This window comes from Peromyscus eremicus, chromosome 8a (assembly GCF_949786415.1).
Source record: "Peromyscus eremicus chromosome 8a, PerEre_H2_v1, whole genome shotgun sequence".
Lineage (NCBI taxonomy): Eukaryota > Metazoa > Chordata > Mammalia > Rodentia > Cricetidae > Peromyscus > Peromyscus eremicus.
This window is the reverse complement of record NC_081423.1, coordinates 63,167,309-63,191,996: the sequence shown is the minus strand read 5'-3', so window position 1 is coordinate 63,191,996 and position 24,688 is coordinate 63,167,309. Positions and strand designations below refer to the sequence as shown.

Here is a 24,688-nt window from a genome sequence, read left to right as displayed (position 1 = left end):
GTCCTCGATTTCCACTGAACTCAGGTGGTCAAGCTTGGCGGCATGATGGCCCTAATTATTTAAATAAGAAAACACTTCTCACCATTTTAAAACGAACCTCCCATGCAGAGGCTTCAATCGGCACGTGAAAATCCAAGTTACCAAGCTGCTTTCCAGAAGCTCGCAGAATGCTAAGGCCGGTGGTCAGTCTTAGAGCCATATCGAATTTGCATATTTAACAATATCATCTTCGATTACATATTTTAGTTTTTAGGTTCTCGGTGATGGGAAGTGAGGACCTGGGATAGGAGAATGATAAAAAACAGATGACATCCAGTAGAAAGCGTACTTCGGGCTCTTTCAGGTAACCCCCAGGGGTTTTTTCCGGTCTCCGTGGCGCGAGGGTTTGGCCCCGCCTCCAGCTCCGCCCAACCCCGCCCACTCAGGAGCTGTAGTCCAGACCGGAAGGGGTTCCCGCTGCCATTCTCCAGTCAACCACAGGGAGGCGACAGCGGCTTCGATAGCGAGGAGGACGTTCCCAATGGCGGAAGCGGAAAAGGCGGGACCTAGAAAGCACGTTCAGTCAGTCAGTAAGAGTGATCCTGAAGGCTGAGAGCTGGGTACTTCGTACGCGTGTTGGCCGCCCGGCGGCTTGTGAAGTCCCAGCCTCATGGCGGAGATAATTCAGGAACGCATAGAAGATCGAATCCCGGAGTTGGAACAGCTGGAGCGCATCGGACTCTTCAGTCGCGCGGAAATTAAGTGAGAGGGAGGGTCAGGGAAGAGGAAGGACTGGGGCGGGCGGAGGGGAGCTGGAGGCGTGGGGGGACTTTTCCGAGTTTGTTTTTTCCTAACGTTGCCGGGATTTGATGACGGTCAGCATTCAACCGTAACCCATTGCAGGGCGATCTGTCTGTCAGTCTGTCTGACGGTCATTCAGTGGTCAGGGTCTTGGGGCCATAGAGGTGAGAGAGCCAGGATCCCAGCCCATCAAGGACCTACTGGGCAATGGGAATGGCGGGAGAATTCAAATAGAATTTTTAAAAAATTGGTTGTAGTTTAAAAGCTTGGGGTATACAACTTTAGAGATTCGAGCACAGCGCCATGGAAGCCCGGGGGAATGGGTAGAACTTCCTAACTAAGCTTGTAGATTGGAGACCATTTAACCCGTTTCATAGACTTGTTTAGAGCTTTGCCACAGCACCTGGCATATAGTTGACATCCGGTAATTTGTTAGAAATCAATTACTTTCAATGATTCTCTGTGACAATTCACTTTACATTGACTCCGGATGAATTACATTAATGTGAGTATAGACTCTTCCGTTCTTAAATGTTACTGAGTATGTTCTGTATTCACTCTTCCTAAAACACATGTATGTTCACTCCTTAGCTAAGGATGGGCTGTCTTCTCCCCTAAGTGTTTTGTAGAAAAGCCTTTTAGATGGAGACAGTTTAGATTTTTCAGAATTCACATACTGAAAATATAGAAATCAAGATTTTAGCATAGCGATTTGGTTATCATAAAAACCTAAGCGTTGAGGGTTGAGGCTGCAGCTAAGAGTTCTTGCTTAGCATGCACAAGGGTCTGGGTTTGATTCTGGGGAATGCAGGAAAAAAAAATTGACAAGCCCCCAAGGAACCTAATTTGGAGGAGAAATCTATGTTAATAATATGTATAAGTAATAAAGTGTTGGCATTATTTACTTTGCTGGTGGAAATGGCAGTGATCCTGGCAACTGAGGTGATTTTTCCCGAAAGTTTAAAGATATGTCTGGATGTTCTTAACAGCACAGAGGTAATTATGTAAGAGAATAAGTGGAAGATAATTGTATTCAGGAACTAGCTGTTTTGTTAAATGTGTGTTTTCAGTATATCCAGAATAAAAATCTTAAGTTCAGATTTAACTTTTCAAGTGTTATAGTTTAATTGGCTTCCTTTGCAGGGCTATCATCAAGAAAGCTTCTGATCTAGAGTACAAAATACAGCGGAGGACCCTTCTCAAGGAAGACTTTATCAATTATGTTCAAGTGAGTGATTCATAGCTTTTTAGTCCCTTCAAAAATTTTAACTTGGGACTGGAGAGACGGCTCAGTAGTTAAGAGCTCTGGCTGCTCTTCCAGAGGACCTGGGTTTAATTCCAAGCACTCACACCTGCCTGTAACTCCAGTTCCAGGGACCTGACTCCCTCACACAGACACACATGCAGGCAAAACACTAATGCACATACAAACAAACAAAAAAGCCCAAGATTTTAACTCAGACAATGATGAACTTATAGTAGTTTTCTCCAGAATTCCGGGATTCTGTGATTGCGCACACATTTTTATTAGGGTCAGAGGTAATTGTGTGGAGTGGCATTACCAACTACGGCTTAGTCCTTGTCGAGCTGACCTCTCCTCCTGTTGGGTCAGTAGGTCAGAGACATCATTGTGCATCAGGATTTTAGCAAGAAATTTGCCTTTTTAGGAGTGGGCAGGATAGAGGAGTGAGAATCTGACAGTAGCAGATGATTGGAAGGTCTGTAGAGTGCTTGCTTAGCTCCAAGATTCTTCCGTCTTCTAAATGGACACGGAGCTATGGGAAAATTAGACATATGGGATGAATTGTCACATGAGGGAGAACAGCTACTATGTAAGGACTCAGAACCAGAAAGACAAAAACATTTTTTTCTATGTGTATATCATGTAGTGTGCAGTGTCTATAGAGGCCCTGACTGTCCTGGAACTTACTCTGTAGACCAGACTGGCCTGGAACTCACAGAGATCCACCTGCCTCTGTCCCCTGAGTGCCGGGTTTAAAGGCACGTATCACCACCGCCCAGCAATATCTCATGTTCTTGAGCTTTAGGATAAAGCATGTGTCATGGGGCTAGAGAGATGGCCCAGTGGTTAAGAGCACTGAGTGCTTATCCAGAGGACACAGGTTTGATTTCCAGCCACATGGTGGCTCACAGCTGTCTGTAACTGTAGTCCCGGGGGATCTAATGCCCTTTTCTGGCCTCTGGGGATACTTAGTATACATCATACACAGATCTATTTGAATAAAACACCCATACATGTAAAAACAACAAAACAAAGGCATGTGTCACCATGTCTGGTAGGGGCTCTACTGGGAATTTAACTTGAAATTGCGCTTCTTGAAGCTGGGGCAGTAGCTCAGTTGGTACAGTGCTTGCCTAGTATGTACAGAACTCCGGGTTCAACCCCTGGCACTGTGTAAGACTGGATGTGGTGGCTGGAATTACATGTGTAATCCTAGCACCCTTGTAATCCTAGCACTTGGAGGCAGGAGAATCATATGTTCATTCATGGTCATTCTTGGTTACCTAGTAAGCTCCAAGCTAGCTTGGGCTACATGAAGCACTATCTCAAAATACTAGAAAAGAAAATATAAAAGAAAAAAGCAATCCTGCTTTCACTTCCCAAATTCTGAGATTATAGATGTGCATTACTGTACCTGGAGGTGTGGGGGCGCTGTGTGCATGTCAGGCAAGTCTTTTTTTATAGATAAGAGTCTCACGATGTAGCCCTGGCTGGCTGGCCTTGAACTTTCAGAGATCCACCTGTCTGCTTCTGGAGTGCTAAGATTAATGGAGTATGCTGCAACACTGACTGGCAAGTGTTGTGCCTCGTGGCCTACTCTCCTAGCACCTTGAACTCATGACGCTCCTCCAGTCTTAGCCTCTGAGGTATAGACGTGTGTCACAATGTTTGACTTAGATTTTTTGTTTAGACTAATAATTGGAATATGCTGTTAAATTTAAGTCAGGAAGTTGGGTTAATTGATATTATAGCTCTTACAGGTCTCATGCTTATAAGTAATGTGCTGTCTTTGAATCTTGCCTACAAACCTGTTGTTACTATATATATATTTTTAAGTTTTATGGAGATGAGTTTTTAGTGAATTCTAGAGATTTATAAATTCTGCCTATTGATAAATTATCTTTTATTTCATGTTCTTAATTTTTTTATTAATATCCTGTATTTAAAAGATTATAGTTTTCACGCTTCTCTTTGTATTTACTCCCACATAGTATGAAATTAATACTTTTGGAGCTGATCCAGAGAAGAAGAGCAGTAAGTTGATGTTTATTTTTTTTTTTATTTTTTTTTTTTTGTTTTGTTTTTCGAGAGAGGGTTTCCCTGTGTAGTTTTGGTGCCTGTCCTGGATCTCGCTCTGTAGACCAGGTTGGCCTCAAACTCACAGAGATCTGCCTGCCTCTGCCTACCAAGTGCTGGGATTAAAGGTGTGTGCCACCACCACCTGGCGATGTTTAATTTTTTTTTGTTTTTTTTAAATTCTTTTTTTTTGTTTGTTTGTTTTTTTGTTTTTTTGTTTTTGGTTTTTCGAGACAGGGTTTCTCTGTGTAGCTTTGTGACTGTCCTGGAACTCACTTGGTAGCCCAGGCTGGCCTCGAACTCATAGAGATCCGCCTGGCTCTGCCTCCCGAGTGCTGGGATTAAAGGCGTGCGCCACCACCGCCCGGCGCGATGTTTAATTTTTTAAGTTGGTTTTTCTGTTGTGGAGGCACTGATTGTTGATAACCTATGCTGTGCCCAAAGTGGATACTTGTAGTTGTTTTTTTTTTTTTTTTTTTTTGTTTTTTGTTTTTGTCAGTACTGAGTGTGAGTACGTGAGAATGCTATTTTGGATAAATGTGATTAACAGAGGCTTCGTTTTTGTTTTCGTTTCTTTTAGAGAATTAAATATTCATTTAAGAAGGATGAGATTGAATATTCTATTGTACATCGGGTACAGGGTGTCTTCGGTCGTGCTTCGGCAAAGTGGAAAGTAAGTGATGAGTGCATACTTGAAGAGAAGTGAAGATATACGGTATGTGTATTATGAGTTAGATGTTTGGCTACTCAAATACCATGTTCTCTCTGTTCCTCTCTAGTTCTCAATATTTATTTGCATGATGGTGCCATTGCTTGAAACAGGTTTTGAGCCACATAAACCATTAAGAGAGTTCATCTTATCATTTTATTGTTATTCTGTGAGGATGACACTGAACACTGTATTTAATACATTATTAGGGATTAGAAAATCAAAAGGGTCAGGTGGTGGTGATGCATGCCTTTAATCCCAGCACTCGGCAGGTGGATCTCTTGAGTTCGAGGCCAGCCTGGTCTACAGAGTGAGTTCCAGGACGGCTGTTATATAGAGAAACCTTGTCTTAAAAAAAAAAAAAAAAAAAAGAAAGAAAAAGAAAGAAAAGACAATCAAAAGAGAGCTGGGCATGGTGGTGCACACTTTTGGGTGTTTTGGGTTTTTTGTTTTTTGTTTTTTCGAGACAGGGTTTCTTTTTGTAGTTTTTTGCCTATCCTGGAACTCACTCTGTAGCCCAGGCTGGCCTCGAACTCACAGAGATCCACCTGGCTCTGCCTCCCAAGTGCTGGGATTAAAGGTTATGCACCACCACCGCCTGGCTAGGGTATTGTATTTGTGAAAAAGAAGGTCTGTCTAGCTTGGGATACGTGAAACACTATCAGAGAGAAGACAGTAAAGAAAATCACCAGGGAGATGGATGATGGCTTGGAGATGGGTGGTACCTCAATGAGCTGATGTTCAGATTTTGATGTGTATATATATACACAATACATCATATGTACATCATACACACACACACACACACACACACACACACACACACACACACACGTATATGAGTATGTATGAGAATGGAAAGTTTGTGTTTCTTTACCTGGTTTGAGAAGTTTTTAGAATTTTACTGGACAAATTAGATAAGTGTAGATTTTGTCTTGGAACATGGTAGGTAGGAGTGGAGAGTTAGATTGAATTCTCATGTTTAAGAGGTCCAAGGCTTCAGTGAGGAAGACACTCATAGATGAAGAACGTGTGGCACACTGGATCTTTTGAAATTTGCCTCTTTCAACGAAGTGAACTAATACAATGTAAAGATCAAATTCAAGTTTCTTATCCTGTGCTTTTCTTGCAGGATGATGTTCAGCTTTGGCTATCCTATATAGTTTTTTGTAAGAAATGGGTAAGTAAAGCCATGTGTAGCTTCTTCTTCCCTTTCTGCAATTTGTATCTTAAGCTTCATTCAGGAGGTAGAAGCTTAACAGTTGGAGAAAGAACCCAGGGAAACAGGAGCTGAGCCTCAGTCTCACATTTGTGTATCTGACTGTGTAAATGATTCTAAGTCAGTTGATTCTTAGTCAGTTGAAAAGAAAATCATTTTTATACATATTTGTTCAGTTAAGAAAAAAAATTAGAGCCGGGCGGTGGTAGTGCACACCTTTAATTCTAGCACTCGGGAGGCAGAGGCAAGTGCATCTCTGAGTTTGAGGCCAGCCTGGTCTACAAAGTTAGTTCTAGGAGAGCCAGAGCTGCTACACAGAGAAACCCTGTCTCAAAAACCAAAAACCAAACCAAAACAAAACAAAAATTAGTGCTAGAAAGTTGTGTTTAGTGGTTCAGGTATAAAAAGCATGAGTGTGTTTTTATTTGTTGTTATGTCTCAAGCAGTAGCAGATATTTTCCATTGAGTATGTGCATGCGTGTCTCACTATGTAGCCCTAGCTGGCCCGGCTGATTTTCAACTCACAATGATCCATCTGCCTCTGCTTCCTGAGCTCTGAGTTTGAGGTGTGAGCCACCACACCTGGCCTTACCATTGGATTTATAGTTAGTAAGAAATATATATTGCTAACAGATGAATAGCAGTGATTTCTTTGTGCAGGAAGTAGAGTGTTTTCTCCTCTTTTACAGGGTACTAAAGCTCAGCTTAGCAAGATATTCTCTGCCATGCTTGCCATTCACTCAAACAAACCAGGTATATCAAAATCTTCAACAGTTCTTTTTCTACATTTTATTCAAACTCAGGCCATCTTGGAATTTACTGTGCTCGATGAACCTGGGAAACTGTTCGGCGGGCTTGAGCTTAGACAGTTGCTGCGTCTTAGTTTATCCCACTTGCTTTGTCCATCTTGTTGCTGTACCAGCTGTTGCAGTTGTGGACAGGAAGGGTGGTGTATCATTTTGGCTGATAGTTCCGTGGAACACATTTTATTTGGAGGCAGTAGATTCTGAGCGATTCTAAAAGTTAGAAGGACAAAATATTAACATAGATTTATAAGGTTGGCTGGCACAAAGTGTGTACTCATTTGTTTTTTTTCCCCCAAGACAAGGTTTCTCTTTGTAGCCCTAGCTGTCCTGGAACTCACTCTGTAGACCAGGCTGGCCTCGAACTCACAGAGATCCACCTGCCTCTGCCTCCTGTGCGGGGTTTAAAGGCGTGTGCCACTACTGCCTGGCCTGTACTAGGGTTTTATAAGAGAAACATTCTTGTGTGAGTGGTGAGTAAGGGGCATCCTCTTGTCTAGCAGAGGTGCTCTAGTAATTGTTCTCATGGTATTAGGTTCAACCAAAGGTTTATATGACACAAGACTCAAGTGATCTTAGCAATTTGCAGGACTAAAAGTCAGTGTGATTCCTAAGTTGAGGTTTCTGGAGGGACTACATGAGTGGGAAGGGTAACTTGTGGGTGCAGGAGATTCTGGAAAGATCCATGTCCAGTTTTAGGAGTCACATGCTCAAGAGTGCTAAAAGCAATGGCTTACCACCATTTGTGACTCCAAGGAAGTCCAGATGTGATTACCAACCAGGGGTCACTTTTACTAAAAGCAGTCTTGCATTTTGCAGAGTTGGTGGCCAAACCCAGGGACTTTGTACATTATAGGCAATGTTCTCTTGCTGAGCTGTTCCCCAGCCCTCTCTTTCTAGGAGGCAGAGCCAGGCGGATCTCTGTGAGTTTGAGGCCAGCCTGGTCTACAAGAGCAAGATCCAGTATAGGCACCAAAACTACACAGAGAAACCCTGTCTTGAAAAACCAAAAAAAAAAAAAAAAAAAAAAAAAGTACATCATTTCTTTATTTCGTGTATGTGTGAGCCATATGTGTATATGTGTGGGCATGTATATGCCTTGGCACATTATGTAAAGTTTAGGGGAAAATTTGTGGGAACTAGTTCTTTTTCTCCACTATGTAGGTCCTGCAGATCCAACTCAGGTCATTGGATTGATGACAAGCACCTTTGCTGATGAACTAGCTTGCCAGCCCTTATTCTAGCTTTAGATAGAGTCGCCAAATTTAGTATTAGAAACTCCCTTTTCCTTTGGTAAGATTAATAAATAACTCATTAAGTATTAAAAGTAGAGTATTGATTAATTTACAAAAATCAAGTCTGATTTCTCCCTCTTTCTTTCTGTAGCTTTGTGGATTATGGCAGCCAAATGGGAAATGGAAGATCGCTTGTCTTCAGAAAGTGCCAGACAGTTATTTCTTCGGGCTCTACGATTTCATCCTGAGTGTCCAAAACTCTATCAAGAAGTGAGTATTTGGGCATATAGGATAAGAGAGCGGTATCTGTGTGACACTGAGAGAGGGAGATATCTCTGTGATACTTAGAATGAAATATCTCTATGACACTTAGAATGAGAATGAGAGACATCTCTGTGATACACAGAGAGCAAATACTGCTTAAAATGTAATTATTCCTTCTCTGCTTCTGTTTCCTTTTTTTTCCCCCTCATGGTAATTGTGTTTTGTGAAAATCTTGTTGCTACTTTAAAAAAAAAAAATTACTTTTATTTTATATGTATTGGTGTTTTGCCTGCATGTATGTCTGTGTAAGAGAGATCTTGGAATTACAGACAGTTGTGAACTGCCATATGGGTGCTGGGAATTGAACCTGGTCCTCTGGCAGAACAGCATGTGCTCTTAACCACTGAGCCATCTTTGCAGCATCGTTTTGTTGCAACTTTTAAAAGCAAAGTAGAGGAGCTGGAGAGATGACTCAGCAGTTACCAGCACTGGCTGCTTTTGCAGAGGATCTAGGTTCTATTCCCACCACCATCTGTTGGCTCACAATCATCTGTAACTCCAGGGGATCTGGCTCTCCTTACCTCCAAGAGCACCAGGTGGTGCACAGAGATACGTGTAGGCAAAATACCCATACACAAAAAATATAATTAAATTTAAAAAGACCAAAATAAGTAGAGTGACATTAAAATTTCTTAGTTAATTTTTTTTTCTTTCTTTTTTTGAAATAGTCTAGATATGTAGCCCTGACTGTCCTGGAACTCTTTATGTAGACCAGGCTTGTCTCAAACTCAGAAAGATCAGCCTGCTTCTGCCTTCCAAGTGCTAGAATTAAAAGTGTGTGCCACCATGCCCTACTATTTTATTTTATGTGTATGAGTGTTTTTCCTGCATATAAGTGTGGGTGCCACTTTCATGTGTGGTGTCTGAGGAAACCAGAATACGGCATCAAATACCCTGCAACTGGAGTTAGAGACGGTTGTGAGCAGCCATATGGGTGCTGAGGATCAAAGCTGGGTCCTCTGTAACAAGTACTCTAAACTGTTGAGCCATCTCTCCTGCCCAAATATGACTACTTTCTCTTTCCCTTCTCTTTTCCCTTCCCCTTCCCTTTCTGAGGTAGGGTCTCTACAGAACCCTGGTCATTCCTGAACTCACTACATAGACCAGGCTATCCTTCAGTTCACAGAGATTCACCTCCCTCTGTCTCTCAAGTGCTGGGATCAAAGGCGTGAGCCCCTGCACCCTGCAGTTACTTTTTTATTGTCCTGACAAAATACCATGACCAAAGGAATTTATAAAAGAAAACATTTAGTTTAGGGATTCATGGTTAAAGTCCATGACCATCATTGCAGGGAGCATGGCAACAGGCAGGCATGCATGGTGCTGGAGCAGTATCTGAGAGCTTACATCTGATCTACAAGTGTGATGCAGAGAGAGAGCTAGTTGGGAATGATGTATGCTTTTGAAGCCTCAAAGCCCACCCACCTGTGGGGCGTTTACCCACCAACCCCACAGCTCCCCAGAGTTTTCTTGAGTGTGAGCAGCAGAAATATTAGATAGAAGGATTTATTGCGGAGAATCTTGCGGAGATAAACAGATAGAAAATAAAGGATAGCCTCGAGAGGGCCTGGAACCTATTCCAACGGGCCCCGACTGTCTCTGCCCCAGGGTTTTTATAGAGACTCCAAGGGGTGGAGCAAAAGACCTCCTCCCCCAGCACAGCCAAGTGCAGACCATCTCAGACACCTGCACTCAGGCCCGTGGTCCTAATCATCCTCTATGAGGACATGCTGGGTAAAGCCATGAGGAACCCGAAAATGGGCTCCCACAGGTCCCCCTTTCTTAATATATAAAAATAACTCATTATTAATGGCTTACAGCAACTCCATAGCTGTTACACCTCCCAGTATGGGAATAGAGGATGATAAAGATGGCATTTCTCTTTTGAATTAGGTCCAAGGTGACTACAGCAGTCTTAGCTGCCTCAAGCCCTTTCTAAACCAAAAACTTTTTTTTTTTTTAAAGATTTTATTTATTTATTATGTATACAGCATGTATGCCTGCAGGCCAGAAGAGGGCGCCAGATCTCATTACAGGTGGTTGTGAGCCACCATGTGGTTGCTGGGAATTGAACTCAGGACCTCTGGAAGAGGAGTCAGTGCTCTTAACCTCTGAGCCATCCCTCCAGCCCCCTAAACCAAAAACTCTTAAGGCAACTACAAACTTAAAGAATCCCTTAGCTTCATCATTACCATTAACAGGTTAATGTAAGTATTGCTATACATAGTCACAATTCTCCCAATCTTATAACACAAAGCAAACTCTTAAGAGAACCATTTGAATTAGCATATGGTGCTATATATAGTTAACAATTTTCTCCATCTTACAACTTTAACTCTTAATCATTTGAATTTTCTTGCTAACAGAACATAGGAAAAACTTCGATGTATTCACATCAAACTTAAATATTTCCTTAACTCCACAAAACCAGGGTGCATTAATATCAATAGGTTAAACATAATTTCTGCAAACATAATTCAACTTCATAACTCCTCCTTTTCTTTATGATTTTTTAAACAAGGTCCCAAGACTAGTTAGAAAACCCAAACTTTTCTGTTTAAACAGTTCCATTTGTAACACAAAATCAGTTCCATAAGTAATTCCATTTTACATAAACAGGGCCATAAAACAATTCATGAATCACCAGTTAATAAAGCGTATATGCCTACACAAAATTTTGCATCTTTAGTCTAGGTAGAAACAATAAATTTCTTCATTTAAACAGTTCCATTTTTAACCCAATTCCAGAAAACGGTTTCTAGGTCATTACTATAAGTAAACTCAAAATTGTCCCATTGCAATGAAATCTATTGTTCAGTTCATTAAGTCCTAAATTCAAATGATAAATTCTGGTATTAGCCTTCCAAATATGAAGAAATCCATAACCAAAATCTTTTTGTAGTTTTATCTTCAAAAGTTTAAAAAATTCCGGGTGGTGTTGGTGCACGCCTTTAATCCCAGCACTCGGGAGGCAGAGCCAGGCGGATCTCTGTGAGTTCGAGTCCAGCCTGGGCTACCAAGTGAGTCCCAGGAAAGGCGCAAAGCTACACAGAGAAACCCTGTGTCGAAAAAACCCCCCAAAAAAAGTTCAAAAAATTCAAACAAGTAAATTCTGGTATCAGGCTTTCACTTCCAAATATGAAGAGACGTTTTACAACCAAAACTTTCTGCAGTTAACAATTTTTGTTCAAACAAGCGTCTCTGAACTTTTATTCTCAAGCCAGAGACCTTTTGGTATATCCATATACGAAAAACACCTCAAGCAGTGCATAATTACATGTTTTGTAGCTTCCCCAGGTTGTGCACTAGTTATTAATCCTGAATAAGTGTCAATGGTCACATATACATATTTTAATTTGCCAAATTCTGCAATATGAGTAACATCCATTTGCCATAGATGATTGGGAAGAAGACTTCGAGGGTTTACCCCTAAGTGAGGGACAGGAAAATATTTTGGACATATCCCACATTGTTTAACTATTTGACGAGCTGCTTCTTTGGCAAGATTGAATTACTTTCTCTTAAGCTTTTGCTATTTTGATGAAGAACATGTGACTGTTGAGCCATTTCCACTTGGGATAATGCTCAGCCATTGCATTACTTCCTGGTTCCTCAGGACCAGGAAGATTGAAGTGAGCTCTAATATGGCCCACAAAGCATGGCAGCTTTCTTTTGTGGAATAGTGTCTTGAATTTATTGAAACATTTTGACTTGATTGTTGTTAGTTCCAATATTTTCACCAAAACTGTTACTATTCAAAGGAGTCAAGAACATAGATGTTCTTTCATGAAACAGATCCTTCATTAGCTTACTTTGAGAAAAAGCATTTTCAGGATTTAGTATTTTCACTTCATGAGCTTTAACTCCTGATGTTATTAAGCAGCTGTAATATTTAGCACTGATTTTTTTATAAGGAACTTTCAGGTGAAGCAACTCTTTTGTAAGACAGCTTGATTTTCTGAAGTTTGTTTCCCATCTATAAAGCAGTCATTTCTTTTTGAATGCCTGTTTCCTTGTCTCCTTATTGGATTTGCAAAAGAATTACTCATTGCAGGCAGTTTGTTCAAAAGGCAAAGAACTTTTTTAATTTCAACATAAGTTTCTTCATATCTAAGACAGCATTCAGTGTATAAACTGCTTTCCCTTGTTTTAAGGATTTTAAAGTGGCTTGTTTGCTCTTATAGGTAGCTTTTTGTCATCCAACTACCGTAAAAACTTTGCACAGCTATTAGGGTAAATAAGGCATTTTACCAACCCCCCCCCCCCAAAAAAAAAAAAACCGAGAAGCACCTAGTTCCGTATCCTTTCAATTTTTTATTGGAACTGACACTTAAACTCTTAGATGATTTTCCTCCTTATTCTTTTAAAAGATGTGTTTTGTTTACCATGAATGTATTTTCGAGCTGACAAAAGTGTTTCAGGGCAATGTCGTCATCTTTAGTGGAAAAACTACCTTCCCCAGAGTGCATTTCCCTTATATCAGTTTCTTATTGCAAGCTAGATTTTGGACTTCATTTCCCATAGTTCTTTTCGGGTCTGAGAGTCAACTGGTTCTTTTATCAGACTTGCTTACAAATTCTTGCCAGGGAGGTTTGAACAAAGTTTTTTGCTTTTGCAACGGTAGATTTGAACAAGCATTTTACATTTTCAGCTATGGCACATTGGGAGATTCCTATTCTTTCCTCAGCTGGCTTCAACAGGTGTCTCTCCTTCATTTGACACTGGCCCCCAAATCAGAACTGCACCTGCCTCCTTAGCACACATTGAGGTGGGCAATTTCTGATAGCAACTTTCCTCGGGGCTTGTGTTTGCCTTCGCCAGTCAGTAAAAAACAAATATTTACAACAGAGCTTTTCCATAGCTCCTTCAGAGATTTTCTCCCACTGATTTTATTCTCATTTTGCTTGTTCCTTTCCCCCCAGATGCAGAACTTCAGATATCTCAGGCTGCTCTGTTCTTCTGCTAGCTGCCTTTGGAGGTATGGGGCTTTTTCCCCCCCAATCTGCCTCAAACTCTTAGCAGCTTTCACAGGTCATGCATTTTCTGGGGAGGAATCTATCCCCTCTGTTTCTTCAGAGTCTTTCTCCCTACAGTATCCAGTTTGGTCTCAGTTTATCCCCTCTACCCCAGAAACAAGTTTCCGACACTACAGTGGCAGCTTTTTTGCTTCTGAAGGTAGGGGCTTTAGTCCATTTCTGTTTTTCGGGGTCTGAGGTTTGTGTTCATAAATCAAGCTTAGCAAGGGAGGTTTTTGCCATTTCTAAACTCCCATTAGGACAATTTTTTTGCCTCATCAGGCCTTCACCTGGCCCAGTCCCCTAGTGGGTTGTGTTTGCTTGTCTAGGTGCTCAAGGACAGAGCTTATGCCAGAGGCAATCACCCCTTAGGGCTACACTCAATCTCACCGGGTAAGAGGTGCTTTCTCTGACAGAAAAGAAAGCTTTACTCCTGGATAGTTCTGTTCTGCCCTGGCTTGGGCGCTTTCCCCAGACAGCGTTCTGACTCAGCAGCACAATTGCTTCAGACACAGTTCAGCTTTACTGTTTCCCAGAAAGGTCCTTACTCTGATAGGAAAGCTTTTCTCAGATTTCTTTTTGAAGTTGTGGACCTATCAACCCGGTGTGAAACCTCAGTAAACCCCCCACCACCACCACCACTCTATCCCCTACAGACAAAGAGAAGCTTAAACCAGGATTCCTAAGTGTAGATAAGAACTTAGACCCCTTTTTCCCAGGTGGCGGTATCAGCTACAGGGACTTTAAAAAACACAGTCAGGATATTCGACCAAAAGACTAAAAAAGGGAGGCGGGTTGTGGAAAATGAGTTATATGGTCTGTGCCTTTAAGACCTAGCCTCACAAAGAGGGGAGCATTCCTTCCAACCTCCCTGCTGCCCGTGAGAAATTTGGAACGAGCCTCCCTGCTTGTAAACTTAGAATACACCTTGCTTTTGCATTCTGTACCTCAAGTCTCCAGTGGCGGCTTTGGGGACGATATCTGGGTATAACACAGGCCAGTTTGGGCTATAGAGATCCTGTCTCAAAACCAAATGGGGGGGCTGGAGAGATGGCTCAGTGGTTAAGAGCACTGACTGCTCTTCCAGAGGTCCTGAGTTCAATTCCCAGCAACCACATGGTGGCTCACAACCACCTGCAATTAGATCTGGTGCCCTCTTCTGGCCTGCAGTGATACATGCAGGCAGAACACTGTATACATAATAAATAAAATAAATTTAAAAAAAAAAAAAAAAAAAAAAAAAAAAAACCAAATGGGATGGGAATATGGTGGCATACGCCTTTAATCTCAGCATTGGAGATAAAAGACCCCGACACAGTTTCCCTAGAACCCCAAAAGAGCTGAGGAAAGAGATATCTTAAAAATGAGTCAGTTCCCCCTTCCTGGAGAGGGTAAAGACAGGTGTTTTCAAAAGAACAAAGTCAGGATGTCTGGTGGTAACCGATTAACCACGAGATGCCCCTCTCCGGAGATAACATGACCAGACCCCGGAGATGAGTTGTAAAACTCCTGACAGGCAAACAGATAAGGCAAAATAAGACAAAGTCCAGGCCTGGGAAAAACTGGACCAATCAAGGATGGACCCGTACTAACCCCCTCCCCTCTAAGAAATTTTATGGTTTTGCCTATAAAAACTAACTTCCCAAAGAAAGAGTAACTCCTCTCTGCCTCACTGCACTGAGGCTAGTGAGTGCTTGAGATGAGTTCCCTGTCGCGCAACTTGTAACAAAGATAAACCTTGCTTTTGCATTCTGGTATGCTCGTCCTTGGTGGTCTCTCTGGGGGTCACGATCTGGGCACAACACCGGGTCTTGTAGGAAAGCAGGCAACTGTGCTGTTCCCACTGGCTTTAGCTTTGTTTGTTCATTAGCAATCTTCCCCTGAGTCCTGCACCTTCCTGCCTCAGCTCTGTGCTCCAGGAAGTTTACCACTGCAGGAACCCTAGTATCCCCAAAATGCACTCCAACTCAGAGACGCTGGCCAGTCACCTCTGGATTTTTGGTCAGAAGCGAGGATACAATGCTAACAGTTTGCATTGCTTCAGGGGATCTTTGCGTTAGGAAGATTAGGAGCACCATTTCATTCTGAAACACTCACTCAAACAAAACCCTAGATGCCTCAGCTCGGCTGAAATTGAAAAGCTCTGCTTTTTTGCTTTTCTCAGGTAAAGTTTTCCTGCCCTTTTGGGCTCCCTATAGCTCTTTACCTGCACTCTCCCAAGCGTTTCCCTCAGGGTACTCTGACCCACTGTCTTTTACTAGCTTGAGACAGAGCTTAGAGGTTTTTAGGAACTTGTCCTTGCCTCCTGCATTGCAGAGAGGATTTTTAAAGCTTGAAAGAGAACTTAGAGAGGTTTTGCTGTCTTAAGAAGTTTGTTGTTTTCCCTTAGAGCTAATCACAGGTGATCCCCATACTAATATCTTCAGGTGATTCTAATTTGTCCTTCTGAGAGTTCTGAAAGGCTCTAGTTTTTAAGTTTTTTAAGAGAGCTTTTGAGAAAGATTAAAGCTTTTTAGAGATTTTTCCCCCCAAATTTTCCAAGAAAAGCTTTTTAGTTTAAGAGAAAGATTTTTTTTTTTCCAAGAGAGAAAGACCAACTTTTCCCAAAACTTCTGAACTTTAAACTTTTTGGCTTTTTACACCCCCATTTTTTGCCTCAGGGAGAAAACACTTTCTCCTGCTGCTTGGACTTAGCATTTCAGCTGTCCCCAGGACAAAAGCTTCCATATGAAACTTTTTCTTCCCCATAAGCTCAAAGAAGAGCTTTTTTTACCTCCCGGAAAGCCCAAAGAAAGATTTCCCCCCCTAGTTTGTGTTCATAGCCCCCAAAGTTAGAAAATTGAAGAGTTTTTCTGTCTAGTTGCCTTACTTAAATTTTTTTCTACACAATCTTACACTTCTAAGTTTTCCTACACTATGTTACTACCCTGTACTTTACTTATTTTTCACAGATAGAAATTGAGAAAGGGATAGAAGATAGAAAATTTTGACAGAAGAGAATTGCGCTGCAGCATCAGACATCCTTCCAGTCCGTTTTCCTTTTCTCTTGAGGATAAAACCCCTGTCCCTCAATTATATATATATATATTTTTCCATAACACTGACATGCCTTTCCACTGGCAGGGCTAACTTAGCACTTTCGCCAAAAACTCTGTAATAAAACTTATTTTCCTTTATCTTTAGTCCCTATTTTTTTGTCTTTAGTCCCTGTTCATTTGTTTTAGTCCCCCTTTTTTTCTTTAGTTCCCCTTTTTCCCCTTTTTTCTTTAGTCCCTGTTCATGACGCCATTCTGTGGGGTGTTTACCCACCAACCCCACAGCTCTTCAGAGTTTTCTTGAGTGTGAGCAGCAGAAATATTAGATAGAAGGATTTATTGAGGAGAATCTTGCGGAGATAAACAGATATAAAATAAAGGATAGCCTCGAGAGGGCCTGGAACCTTTTCCAACAGGCCCCAACTGTCTCTGCCCCAGGGTATTTATAGAGACTCCAAGGGGTGGAGCAAAAGACCTCCTCCCCCAGCACAGCCAAGTGCAGACCATCTCAGACACCTGCACTCAGGCCCGTGGTCCTAATCATCCTCTATGTGGACATGCTGGGTAAAGTCATGAGGAACCCGAAAACGGGCTCCCACATCCACCCTAACTAAGTACACACCTCTTCTAACAAGGACACACCTTTTAACCTTTCCCAAACAGTTCTACCAACTGTGGACCAAGCATTCAAATGCATGAACCTGTGGGGGCCATTCTCATTCAAACCATCACCCTAAAGAAATGACAGTTTTCGTCTAGTAAACATATTCTCATATGGCTCTGCTTCTTTGTTGCTACATGGGATAGAAATCTCGGTTACCCACTTAGCCTTTGTGGATACTTTTTACTATATATGGATAAGATTAAATGAAATACTTGCAGGAACTTCCATTAAGTCTTTTCACTCATGCACTTAGATTACATGTCAAATGATCTCTTAAAATAATCTCTTCCGTCACACATTGTCAATATCAGCTGGTTTCATCCCAACGTAAAATATGGTCCTCCATTTTTCTATATCTGATACTGATGAAGGCTTCTTGAATATTTTTAATTTAAAAAGCATCTTTAAGGGCTTCTAGGTCATTATTTTCTTTTTGTAGTACTTTAGGATGGAGCTGATGCATGCTGAGAAACTGAGAAAGGAAAAGCAGGAATTTGATAAAGCTGCCATGGATATGGTAAGAGCCTAATGTACTATCAAGTGTTAGTCTTTTGAGCCTGCTTACAAATAAAAGAAGAATTTTTGAGATATATATTTTTTTTCCAATGTAATGTCACATTTTTTACTTATAGATGAATTTGTAATTTGTAATTTACTTTAATTTTTAGAATTACATTGTGTGTGTGTGTGTGTGTGTGTGTGTGTGTGTGTTTATGTTATGGTGCTTGTGTGGAGGTCAGAGGACAGCTTGAGGGTGTCGGTTTCCTCTTTTTACCACATGGATCCTTTTTCTCAATGAGCCATCTTGCTGGCTCAAACCTGGAACTCTTAATCCTCCTGCCTCAGCCTTCTAAGAGATGAGATTACAGGTGTGCTCTACCTTCTCAAGCTCTTTTCCTTTTTATATAATTTGAAATGTGACAGAATAACTTTAAAGAATAAGCTTTGAATGTTAGAACTGATATTATGGGACATACCTGTAATCTTAGTATTTGTGAATCTGAGCCTGGAGGATTATGAGTTCCAGGCCATCTTGGCCTACATAGCAAGACCCTGTCTTCAAAATATAAAACAACAAAACAGAAACAGAGAAAGGAACTTGCTGTACTGTTACTGTATTTCTAGCTCAGAACTTTGTGTGTAGGTGAGGCATGCATATGTGGTATACGCTTATGTGTTTGTGTGTGAGGGAATACAAGAGTGCATGTGTATGTACATATATGTGGTAGCTAAAGATTGATGTGTGTCTCTCAATTGCTTCTCCACCTTATTTTACTTTTTAATTACATTGGAAAATACTGTTTTGAGGGGGGGCATGTCATGATAAGTATGTGGAGGTCAGAGGACAACTTGCAGGAGTTGGTTCTGTCCTTCATCAGGTGGGCCCTGGGAATCCCTCTCAGGTGGGTCAGGTTGGCAGCAGGCACCTTTACTCACTGAGCCGTCTCACCAGCCCTTATTTGCTTTTTAAACTACATTTATTTATTTGTGTTCACAGTACACCGTGGAAGTCAGAGATGACTAGAGGAGTTGGTTCTCTCCTTCCATTATTTATCTCAGATCCAGCTCAGGTCATCAGACTCGGCAGCAGGATCTTTATGCATGAAACCGTCTCACTGACCCTTATTAAAATTGAAAAACAATTATTATTTTTCATTTGTTTAATTGTTTTTGAGTCAGGGTCTCATTATGTGGCTCTGCCTAGATCTCTTTTATGTTGACCAGGCTGGCCTTGAACTCAGAGGGACCCACTTGCCCCTGCCTCCTGAGTGCTGGGATTAAAGCTGTGCTTAGCCATAAGATACTTTCATTCATCTGTTTGTGTGTGTGTTGGGGGTGGGCACATAGGTACCATGGTATGTGTGTGGTGGTCAGAGGACAACTTGTAGGAGTTGGTTTTCTCCTTTTACCTACACTGGTAGTCTAGGATAGTTAATTTCCATCCTGGTGGGTTCGTTTGTTTGTACTTCCTGGTACTGTCTTTTCAATTATGGTTGATGTAACACTTTGTAGGGGAATTTTGATCATCCTGAAGAAATCCTTAAGGGCGAGTTGGCACGGATCATTTACAAAAATTCTGTAAGCAAGATTAAAGGTAAGAATCCTCTGGATATTTTTTTTTAGGCATTCTCTTTGTGATGAGAAGGACTATTAGCTTGTAGGCAAAATGTACTGTATCCTTCAGAAAAAGCTTCCTTCTGAGCTATCATCGGGCATTTCAATAAGGTTTTATTGAGTAGTCAACTGATTTGGGGGAGTTAAAAAAGAGTAGATGATTTAATCTTTGTCTTATGCCCTTAAGTTTATGAAACTTAAAAGTAGTTAGAATATTCAAAACATTAATAATGTCTTTGTTTATGTGGTAGGGATATAGGATGATATTTCCTCTCTGTTCCATTTAAAATAAAGTCACCACAAGAAGGCTAACTATGGGCATAGCTCAGTGGTACATCATGCATGAGGTCATGGTTCAACCCAACACCAGGAAAACAAAAAAAAAGTTTGACATGGTGCTACCTAACACCTGCTGAGACAGGAGGATCATGAGTTGGAGGCCAGTCTGTGGTGGGGCTTATAGCTCAGTGATAGAGTGCTTGCCTAGCATGCACAAGACCCTAGGTTTCATCCCTACCGTTAGGGCTCGGGGAGGAGTAGAGGCCAGTCATGGCTATATAGTGGAACCCTGTTCAGAGCAAAAGACAACAACTCCCAAAGACTAACTCTAACACATACAGAAAACAGTACTTTTTGAGTAAAGTCTGTCTTTACAATTTAAGTACCAGCAAACTTCCCTTGATTTTTTAAAATTTTAGGTGCAGAATTTCATGTATCACTTCTTTCAATTGCACAACTATTTGATTTTGCCAAGGATCTACAAAAAGAAATTTATGATGAGTAAGTAAAACAGTGGTAAGGCGAACATGTCTATTTCTGTCTTGTGATAAATAAAGACTTGAGTCTGGGGAGGAGTGAAGAAGAATATATACCTGTCGGTGGTGGTGTACACCTTTAGTCCCAGCACTCGGGAGGCAGAGGCAGAGGCAGGTAGATCTGTGAGTTTGAGGCCAGCCTGGTCTACAGATCGAGATCCAGGACAAGCACCAAAACTACACAGAGAAACCCTGTCTCGAAAAACAAAACAAAACAACAAAAACCATATCGTAAAAGCTATGTCAATACACATTCTTCTTTTCTTCAAAATCAGAATTGTATTCATAACTCATTATAGCTTAGTGATGTTGATAATTTAAGCTGCAGTGTCTGGTTCTGCTATTTAAGAATTATTTGCCCAGCACTCGGGAGGCAGAGCCAGGAAGATCTCTGTTAGTTCTAGGCCAGCCTGGTCTACAGAGCGAGATCCAGGACAGGCACCAAAACTACACAGAAAAACCCTGTCTCGAAAAACAAACAAACAAAAATTATTTTGTGTGTATTAGTTAATTTTTGTGCTGTGATGAAACGCCATGACCAAAAACAACTTACAAAAGAAAGAGTGTATTTTAGCTTATGGTTCCAGAGGGCTAGAGTCCATAATGGTGGGCAACACATGGCATGCTGATATGAGCAGGCAGCTGGCTGATCACATCTTTACCTGCACACAGGAAGCGGAGTGAGTGGATGTGGAGTATGGCTATAAACCCACATATCTTGCCCTCAGTGATATCCTTTCTCCCACAAGCTATACTTTCTTAAGATTCCATAACTTCCCTAAACAGTGCTTCAAAGTAGAGGCCACGTGTTCAAATCCATGGACCTTTGGGAGGAATGTTTCACATTCAAACCATTGATAGTGATTACATTAGGTACTTCCATTCTTAGGTTCCATTTCTAGGGTCATGGGAGATAAGCTAGAACATGCATCAGTTTGTTCTTTGGATGTCTTCAGGGTTTTGGTAGAGGATTAGATTGTGCTTTTTCTCTGCCTCTGTTTGAAGAATTCAAGAGCCCAGGCTCTTCAAGCTTCTATGGCCGAAGGTGACTACTGATCTGATTTGGAGAGCTATCATGATTTTTTTTTTTTCATTTTGAGATAGGTTTCTTTTTGTACTCCTGGCTGTTCTGGAACTAGCTTTATAGACCAGGCTGGCCTGAAACTCACAGAGATCCACCTACCTCTGCCTTCCAGGTGCTGGAATTAAAGGTGTGTACCACCACTGCCCAACTTGAGCTATTATAATTTTTTTTAAAGATTTATTAATTTATGTGATGGGTGTTTTGTCTGCGTGTTCGTCTATACACCAGAAGAGGGCATAGGAATTCATGAGGACTACAATTATAGATGCTTGTGAGCTGCTACATACATGCTGGGAATTGAACTCAGGACCTCTAGAAGAGCAGCTGGTGCTCTTAACCACTGAGCCATCTCTTCAGCCCCCAAGCTGTTACAATTTTAAAGTTAATATTTGTTGGGGTTGTGTTCCTATTTATTTATTTATTTAAAGCAGGGTCTGGAACTCACTATGTAGCTCAGGCTGGTCTTGAATTTGTGGGAATCACTGTGCCTCAGGCTTCTGAATGCTGGGATTATAGGCTTGTGCCACCATGTCCAGCTCAGAGTTAACATTTGTAAATGATGCCTGAAACATTCTGAAATCTAATTGATATATAACAACTCTGTTCCATTGATAAGTCTATATGTTATGCTATTCTGGAAAGCCTATCAGGAAATTACTGTTGTGGTGGTGCAGCTGTAAAAGGGTATCCCATGTCCTTTATAGTAGGCCATCAGAACTTTGTTATTCTGGAATTAGTTTCTTATCATGGGACAGGTGCCAGTGAGCTGTCATTTTCAGCCTTCAAGCTCTGCACACCGATGACCCATTCACTTGGGATTATGTGGCACGGCGAGAATTAGAGATCCAGTCCCAACCAGGTGAAGAGCAGCCTGTATCGAAACAAGCCAAAGCAGTGGAAGTGGGCCGAAGGGAGGAACGGTGCTGTGCAGTGTACGAAGAGGCTGTGAAGACCCTGCCTACGGGTGAGTCTGTCTTGTGGTGTAAGAGTCCGGGAATGGGAAACTGACATTCTCATTGTCAGCACTTAAATTGGTATGGGAATTCTCCCTATTGAGGGATATAGCTCAGTGGTGGAGTACTTACCCAGCAAGCATGTGCCCCAAGTTCTGTCCCCACTAGAAGAGAAAAAAAGGAAGAAAATCTCAGTAGAGGAGTTTAAAGTGTGCCTGGCTTTCTTTTTCTTCCCTTAAATTAAAAAAGTAATTACATGTATTATTTATTGTGTGTGTATATGTGTGTGAGTGCATGCCACAGCATACATTTGGTAGTCAGAGGACAACTCACTAGAGTGGGTTCTCTCCTAATACGTGGGTCCTACCTAGGAAGTGGGCTGAGGTCATCAGGCTTGGCGTCAAGAGCCTTTATCTGTTGAGCTGTTTTGCTAGCCTCTTTATACCCCCTTTTCTTTTTTGAGACAAGACCTCATGTATTCCAGGCTATCCTCAATCTATCATATAAGCCATGATGACCTTGAACTTCAGGACCAGTATGTGTGGTGCCTCACATATGCTAGACAAACATTCAATCACCTGAGCTATATTATTAACCCTATATGCCTCTTCCTAGTAGCTCCCTCTGTGATGATGAAAAACTAGAGTTTTTCATGATGAGAGTTCATGTAACCCGGGCTGGCCTTGAACTCCCGACCCACCTGCCTCTGCTTCCTGTGTGCTGGTATTATGGGTGTGTGCTAGAGTTTTCATGAACTTCTTCAGCGATAGAGGTATTTAGGCTCATCTGTCTGGCATCCATACTTAGTATAACTCAAGGGATGGAGGTGTAGCTCATTTGGAAAGTGCTGTCACAGAGCACATGAAGCCTTGGGTTTGATCTGCAGCACTGTAACAAACTGCAAGTGCTGGCCCATCCTTATAATGCACCTTGGAGGTGATGACGGGAAGATCTGAAGGTCAAGGTTATCCTTAGCTATATAGTGAGTTTGAGGGCACTCTAGGCTGCATGAGACCCTGTCTCAAAAACAAAAAACAAAGCCAACCCCTAAACCCCAAGAGATTATAATTGTTTAAGTACTATCCTGTATCTTTCTTTTTTCTTTTTCTTTTTCTTTGTGTGTGTGTGTGTGTTTTGGTTGGGGAGACAAGGTCTCACTATGTAGCCCTGGCTGGCCCAGGACTTCTCAGGTAGGCCAGCCTCAAACTCACAGAGATCTGTCTGCTGGGATTGAAGGTATGAATCACTACATGTGGCTTCATCTTGTATCTTTCCTTAGAGATTACATTCTTGTTTGGTAATATTGGAAATATAGGCAGTGGAGATAGCCTAGACAAGGATTTTGAGTTTATGTCCTTGCTCAGTTGATTTTCCCCAATATCTGATGTTTGATTCTCTATAATGGGAGTAGCATTGTTGTTTTAGCTAGGTTAATTTAAACTTTTCTTTTGCTATCTGGAACTTGCTCTGTAGACCAGGCTGGCCTCAAACTTCCAGAGATCCACCTGCCTTCTGCCTCCTGAGTGCTGGGATTAAAGGAATGAGCCACTAAGCCTTGCTTAAACTTTGTCGTTGTTTTTTTGTTTGTTTTTTGTTTTTTTGTTTTTCCAGACAGGGTTTCTCTGTGTAGCTTTTCGCCTTTCCCGGAACTCGCTTTGTAGACCAGGCTGGCCTTGAACTCACAGAGTCACAGAGATCCACCTGGTTCTGCCTCCTGAGTGCTGGAATTAAAGGCATGCGCCACCACCGCCCGGCTTAAACTTTGTTTTTTTCTTTTTTCTTTTTTTTTTTTTTTTTTGAGACAGGGTTTCTCTGTGTAGCTTTGGGCGCCTTTCCTGGATCTCGCTCTGTAGACTAGGCTGGCCTCGAACTCACAGAGATCCGCCTGGCTCTGCCTCCCGAGTGCTGGGATTAAAGGCATGCGCCACCACCACTCAGCTTAAACTTTGTTTTTAAAAACAATTTATTTTTATTATTTTCATTTTATGCGTATGTATTTTGGTCCCTGTGAATGAATAATGTCACGTGTGCTGGTGTCCACAGAAGCCAAAAGAGATGGTCTGATCCCTTGGAGCTGGAGTTACAGGTGGTTGTGAGCCACCCAGTTTGGATGTTAGGATCCTAACTCAGGTCCTCTGGAAGAGCAGCAAGTACTCTGAACCACTGGGGCATCTTCAGCTGTTGACTTAAACATTCTCTTAGAGCAGTTTCCCTTTGAAAGGAAGATGTTTGGACTAAGAGGATGGTGAGCTAATTGATGTCATCTGACTTTTCCAGAGGCTATGTGGAAGTGTTACATCAACTTTTGTTTGGAAAGGTTTTCTAAGAAGACCAGTAGTGTACCCCTCAGAGGGCAGGTAAGGATTTCCATTGTATAGCTACAGTGGTTGGTTAGAAAGTGTCTGTCGACTAGACAGGGACAGAGTTCTTTTGGGGTCTGGGCCAGCTTCCAGAATTTCAGACTTAGCCACTCGATTTTTCACTGTGGGTGACCTGTCTGCTTTGCCCCATTCTGGGTATACGATAGGAGGGCTTTCTGCTGATTGGGCTGTGCCAAGTGCAGGGGCATAGCTCATCTCATCATGAGTGACACCCCATTCAGAACTGAGCCCCATCTC

At 41.7% G+C, this 24,688-nt stretch overlaps 1 protein-coding gene across 1 annotated transcript in view; it reads left to right on the top strand.

Moving 5' to 3' along the window:
- Positions 1–434: 434 nt before the first annotated feature.
- The window catches only part of Utp6 (UTP6 small subunit processome component), a 37,278-nt gene continuing 13,024 nt past the window's right edge, over positions 435–24,688 (top strand). Inside the window, 13 exon segments of the mRNA XM_059271309.1 lie at positions 435–741; positions 1,924–2,008; positions 4,015–4,026; positions 4,028–4,057; positions 4,680–4,772; positions 5,941–5,988; positions 6,717–6,780; positions 8,217–8,335; positions 17,543–17,620; positions 19,117–19,198; positions 19,917–19,998; positions 21,897–22,081; positions 24,348–24,427. Of these exon segments, the coding sequence (XP_059127292.1) occupies positions 650–741; positions 1,924–2,008; positions 4,015–4,026; positions 4,028–4,057; positions 4,680–4,772; positions 5,941–5,988; positions 6,717–6,780; positions 8,217–8,335; positions 17,543–17,620; positions 19,117–19,198; positions 19,917–19,998; positions 21,897–22,081; positions 24,348–24,427 (1,050 nt within the window). The 5' untranslated portion in view covers positions 435–649.